General features: G+C 34.9%; 1 protein-coding gene across 1 annotated transcript; it reads right to left on the reverse strand.

The window, feature by feature from the left end:
* Positions 1-4591: 4591 nt before the first annotated feature.
* On the reverse strand, positions 4592-5717 carry LOC145967185 (uncharacterized). Its single transcript, XM_083091838.1, has 2 exons — positions 5682-5717; positions 4592-5458 (listed from the first exon to the last, which is right to left on the reverse strand). Exons 1-2 carry the CDS (start codon positions 5700-5702, stop codon positions 4592-4594), a joined length of 888 nt encoding a protein of 295 aa, XP_082947964.1. The 5' UTR covers positions 5703-5717.
* Between the last annotated feature and the right edge of the window lie 850 nt (positions 5718-6567).

The following is a 6567-nucleotide window of genomic DNA, read 5'->3' on the forward strand; positions in this document are numbered from 1 at the left end:
ACTGGACCGCCATTTCTGTGCCACAGACTTTGCCCCCACTGAAATATACAGGGTGGCAGGGAAATTTTGACAGTCCCGAAGTGTGAAGGTAGATTGGCTCAAATTAAGAAGGAAGTTACTATACTATTTTGCGACATTCGCAATAATTAACGAAAAATTAATTAAAGAAGATCGACCAATGCGCGTGGCTCGAAGCACACGACGGCGAAGGCGGTCTGACTGTAACATAATGGCGGCGCGCGGCGATTGGAGAGGGGAGGAGCCTTCGCCACGCGCTTACACACTCATCGCTCCTCCTCTCCCCAATCACCGCTTCGCCGCGCGCCGCCATTATGTTACAGTCAGACCGCCTTCGCCGTCGTGTGTTTCTAGCCACGCGCATTGGCCGATCTTCTTTAATTAATTTTTCGTTAATTATTGCGAATATCGCAAAATAGTATAGTACCTTCCTTCTTAATTTGAGCCAATCTACCTTCTTACTTCGTGAGCGCTGGGCCTGTCGGTGCGTGACGAGAGAGAGCATGTCAAGGTGTCTCTCGTATCGCTCTGTCCTTGTTTAATACAGTCTGAATCAAAATTATTAGTCTTTATTAGCTACACTGTAACTTACATATTTCAGTGTTCTGATGTTATGACTTTTTGCTTGGACTGTATGCCATCCTCCCCACTCTTGACCACAATGTAAGTTAGACAAAGATAACCGAGGAACTTGGGACCTCTCTCTCGTCACGCACGAAGACAATGGTTTTGTACGCCAGCGCTCATTCCAGTTAGTATATATTTCAGTGGTTGGGGCATGCGACGCGAACAAGCCTTCGATTATGGCCGCATTCAGCAGACTCAGGGCCGCTTCGACCAAATTTAATCGTTGATTAAAGGGTAGCCAACATGACAAAATAATTCAGTGTGACCAATTGTATTTCTAACAATATACAGAGAGAAGCCAATATAATTGTAGAAATACAGTATATCGTCAGAAATACAATTGGTCACACTGAATTATTTTGTCATGTTGGCAACCCTTTAATCAACGATTGGGCGCGTTCAGCAGATACAACTGTTGCACAACTGTTGGATGAGTGTCTGTTCGGTGAACGCACTTCGCTCAGTCACCGCTACTCAACATGTTTAGAGAGCGGACGCCATTTTTTCCATCAAACTTTTTCTCCGCTATCTAAGCGCAACATGTTGTTAAACAATATGGCGGCACATTTGAAAAGTGACACATGTCAAAACACGGTTAATGTAAAATCAATTTTTTGAAAAAATGAGTTGTGAACGAGAAATGTATAGTGTAAATAATACCATCGGTGATGCGCAATATAGTATCACTGATACAGAAGAGATCCATACAAGATTACAATCAGGTAAATACATATATGTATAAAAATATGCCGTTTGTATCTCCGCTTTCGCTCTCTTTCCGCTCGCGCTCTCTCTCTCCGCGCTCTCGCTCTCTCTCTCCGTGCTCTCGCTCTCTCTCCTCTCTCTCTCTCTCTCTCTCTCTCTCTCAACAACTTAAGTTAACCGATAATTCCCTTTCAGATGCAGATTTTGTCACAGTATTTTGCGAATGCCACAACTGCACCAGAATTTATTTCAGTTGTAAATGAAACTACTGAAAATACTTGTACTGGTATGTAAATCATTTCTCTCTTTCGCTCTCTTTCTCGCTCTCTCTGACACATACTGTCTAAATTCTATCGAAGCGCTCTTTATCATAACAATTTTTTAATATGCATTACATATTTTCTTCTAAATCAATTCTATTACTGCTTTGATAGTAAAACAAACTTCGTATATAATAGATTGTTCCCTTCTTGCTGGAAAATAAAAAACATCTTATCCATGTTTTATGTAATTATAGATTCCGTAACGAAAAATTTTACATGGAATACACAAGCGACAAAATTTTTAAATAGTTATTTGGATCGGAAAGATAGGTTCCGAAATCCAAAAATAAAAAAAAAGACTCTCTGGACAGAAATTCTTGAAATTATAAAAGAAAACGGTTATTCAAATTTAAATGAAGATCTCCTGGATAGAAAAATGCGAAATATGAAGAAATCATATAAAAATATTAAAGATAATAATAAAAAAACTAGTACCGGTCGAGGACGAGTTTCGTGGGAATATTTCGAAACGTTTGAAGAAATATTTGTCAATGATATTACTGTAAATTGTTCCACAACGCTTTCATCGATGCAAAGGGACAACGAGATAATAACGAGTGAACGAGTAAACGAAGATGCCACTTTAACACACGAAGTAACCACTTTAACACACCTTTTTTTCTAATTCCTGTAATAATCCTTATCATATTTTTACCCCGTCATCTACTTCACCAAATTTGCCATTTCAGCCAATTCCTCCTGCTGTTGAAGCAAATGAAGGCTCTTTTCCAACTACCTCTAGTCCTTCGCTTCCCACACAGCAATATGACTTCTAAAAGAATTCTTAAAGAGTTCTCACGTAAGATTTAGACATCCGAATGTATCTTCTGAAAGAAGACTTAATGACTTCAGAAAATAATCTAATGCGCCACTTTAAGAAATAAGTAAGACTTCTTCAAAAAGATGTCTTAAAGACTTCTTTTTTCTGATTTCTTAAAGACGACAATAAGAACGCTTTTTTTGAGAATTGATGTTTCGGAAATGATATTATTATTTCAATACATATGTATTAAAAAAAGTTTTATTTCAGTTATTTGATTTTTGTTGATTTATAAATTTATAAAGAAAATATAAATTATGTCTTATAAATAATACAAGTAAAGCATAATCACATATATGTTTATAAAAATACATAGTATAATTTATATTATTCTATATATATATATAATATAAATTATGCATTGTGTTTTTTTTCATAGTATCGAACGCGATCACCGGCATGCTGAAACCAGCTTTGTATTATTGTCTGGACCTCATGAATGGTGCAAGCCTCCGAAGCGATCATGGCTTCTGAAATTATAATTAAGCTGTGTAAACACCTTTAAATATTGATTTTAATGAAAAAAAGACCAGGCTAGGGTGACCAAGCTAGTGAATAAACGATTTAACCAATCAGTTAACAATTTAATAACAGTTTTTATTTTTTAATAATGGAGAAATTTAAAAAATTGCAATTAATATTTAAAGAATGACGACTTAAGTAGTTATTAACCATTTTCATCATGTGGTTATGAGGAAAAATTTTGATTACATGCTTAAGGAGGTACCGTTAATGCATACCAGTCAAGTAAAAGCTACTGCCAAGCATCTTTCTAAATGCGACTTGAAAAAAACGTTTTTAATATCAAATAAATCCTATTAGTAATGTATAAAAATTTTTGAATACTTAGTATTATTGTATTACATATATATCTTGTGAACTTCTTTTTTATTACCCTGGCGAAAATAAATAACGGAGCGTAAGTCGAATGTAAGGAAAGAGTAACAGAAGTGTAAACGAAGCTTATAGGAGGCGTAAATTGAAACAACGAAACGTAAACGAAGTGTTAACGCTTCATTTACGTTTCGTTGTTTCAATTTACGCCTCCTAGAAGCTTCGTTTACACTTCTGTTACTCTTTCCTTACATTCGACTTACGCTCCGATATTTATTTTCGCCAGGGTACTTGTTTTTTCATGAGACTTTATTTTATTACGCCGATTTGACACAAGTCATGAGTCAATCTAAAACTCGTCATAAATGAGATAACAAATTGTAGTCTGAATTAAGAAGTCTTTCTGATGACAGAAAAAAGATTTCTTTAAATTGACGTCTATAAGAGATCTTATTCGCAGTTCTAAAAGACGTCTTAAAAAAGAGTTCTTAAAAATATCTTTCAGCGTTATGTGCTGTCTGGGTTGGTATAACACCCCCAGTTCTTGAAAGGTCAACAGATAAATCTATCAGAATGAGCACACTTCATAATTAAGAAAAAGACAACTCGATATTGAGGAAAGACGCATCACAGCTATAAGAGAATTAAAGACAGCTATTGATAAAAGTAATGAGATCCAACAAGAGAGGAACAATTTATTACGAAGCATGTTACTTTTGAGGCAAAATGAAAGCAGAAATAATAATTTGGACAGTATGCGTCAGTTATATACATTTTGAAATATATATATATATTTTTATATTTATTTATAAAATTAATTAACATTATTATGTATATTTTACAGATTTGAGATCCGAGTAAATGCAATATTACCTGGTTTCATCGAAACATTCCCACGAAACTCGTCCTCGACCGCATTTTTCTATCGAGGAGATCTTCATTTAAATTTGAATAACCGTTTTCTTTCATAATTTCAAGAATTTCTATCCAGAGTCTTTTTTTTATTTTTGGATTTCGGAACCTATCTTTCCGATCCAAATAACTATTTAAAAATAATTTTGTCGCTTGTGTATTCCATGTAAAATTTTTCGTTACGGAATCTATTATCTATTATTATCTATTTTTTCAATAATATTGGAAGAAACTATTCTTAATAAATGCATTAAAATAATTCTTATAAATGCGTTATAATTTACACGTGTGTTTATTTTATAGTAAATTAGTAACAATTCTATTTCGTTTGGCTACTGCAAGAAGGTCTTCATCATTCAATATTCCTATTGTCATTTGGTATCGCTTCTTCGATTGGCATCGCTTCTTCGATCGGCACTTCATATTGAAAATCGACTTCGTGTTGATCAATTAAAAAATTGTGTATGACGCACGCTGCTGCTATTATTGTATTTCCCAAATTGGAATCGTATATATCCAAATATTTTAATCGTCGAAATTTGCCTTTCAAAAGCCCGAATGCTCTTTCGATTATAGATCTGATGGTACTTAATTTAACATTGTAATTATTTTGTTCTATCGTTAAATGGCCATTATCACGAAACGGTGTCATTAAATTTTTCATTAAAGGATAGGCGGAGTCTCCAAGAAGATGCATATTAGGGGGTAATAATGGATTATCAGCACGATTTAATTGTGCGAACAACTCACTCTGTCTAAATACCCGAGCATCATGCATTCGTCCAGGCATTCCAACGAAAATGTCTATAAAACGTGCTTTGTGATCACATACACCTTGCAGTATAATCGAGTGTATTTTATTCCTATTATAATAATCTATGGGATTGCCTGCGGGAGCTTTTATAGGAATATGGCAACCATCAATCGCACCAACAACACCGGGAAAACCGTGAGAACGTCTTCGGAATACAATTTCCTCTTCATGACATCTTCTTCTGTTAGGCCACGTTATGTAATTCGGTAACAGACCAACTACAATCGTAATAATTTCTTTAAATATGTAATGACCAGTGCTTTTGGGTAATCCAAAGCGATCTCCGGCAGTGAGAAAACTTTCTGATTTAGCCAAAATCCAGACCGAGAACATAACTTTTTTTCTTAATTCCGCAAGGTAATTTGGATTCCCAGGGATAGCACGTCCAATTACGTTGACCAAGTCCTAAAAAGATTTGATCCAGGCTCAAATTTTGGCCTTTATCTAATTTTTAAAATAATTTAAAAAATTTTTTTAAATTTTAAATTATATTTAAATACCGGCGGTAGTTTAATTTTTAAAATTTAAAATAATTAAATATTTATTTATTTTAAATAAATAAATTAAATTAATTATTAATTATTTTAAATAATTTATTTGCAGTTTTATAAAATGTACTATAATGTACCTCGAATGTTGCACGAGACATTCTAAAATGTTCCTTAAATAAAAGATTATTATATTGAGGAACAATAATTTCATAATAATTTTGATTTGTGGCCCTTTGGTCACGTTGCATCACTTCTAAATCATCCAACTCTGGTAATGGTTCCATAATTTCATCCAGCATAAGACGCAATGCGTTATTTCGATCATTTTCACCATCATCCATAGCAAATATGTCAATAATATCCAAATCGTCCATCGAAAATTATAAAATTAAATACCACAGACTTCTATAAAATTACCAAATCTATGGTTATGTTAGGAACAGTGCGAAGCCACGTGACATATGCTATCTGAAGCTTGGAGCTCAAGTCGTTCAGCAGACACGATCTATATCATAAAGCGCTCACTGATCACTCGCTCAACCGCTTTGCAACTGTTGGAATCTGCTGAACGCGCCCATTAAGTTTGGTCGAAGCGGTCCTCAACTGCTAAGTAGCAATCGAACGTGATTGGTTTCTACTTTCAGGTCCGACCAATCAGCGTCGAATTACATCGGAAAATCTAGTAATGTTGCCCAACTGTTGAGTGCGCTGAATGCGGCCAATGGCGATCCCAAGTACTAAAAAGGCTGATGGCAGAGAACGAAATGTTAGCGCTTACGTCTGTCGTAGTCATGGACGTAAAGTAAGACAGAGAAAAACGTACATGTAACTTACGTATACGTTTTTCTCTGTCTTACTTTACGTTCACGACTATGACAGATGTAAGCGCTTACATTTCATTCTCTGCCATCAGCCAAACGCGGACAATAAAGGCCATCGCACATGAATTTCCGTAACCATAAGCATAAGACGTAAGCATAAGTTCGAAAACCAATAGGAATGAGCTTTTATTAAGTTAAATGA

Source organism: Camponotus vicinus, unplaced genomic scaffold (genome assembly GCF_025532165.1).
Source record: "Camponotus vicinus isolate PSW18456_S1 unplaced genomic scaffold, iyCamVici1.0 SCAF_2, whole genome shotgun sequence".
NCBI lineage: Eukaryota > Metazoa > Arthropoda > Insecta > Hymenoptera > Formicidae > Camponotus > Camponotus vicinus.

Excerpts from the sequence above, each read along its gene's own strand:
- LOC145967185 (XM_083091838.1), bottom strand. The coding sequence starts at position 5,702 with ATGTCTCGTGCAACATTCGAG. Across the intron at positions 5,459-5,681 it reads TGTCTCGTGCAACATTCGAG|GACTTGGTCAACGTAATTGG; the intron begins GTACATTATAGT and ends AAATCTTTTTAG.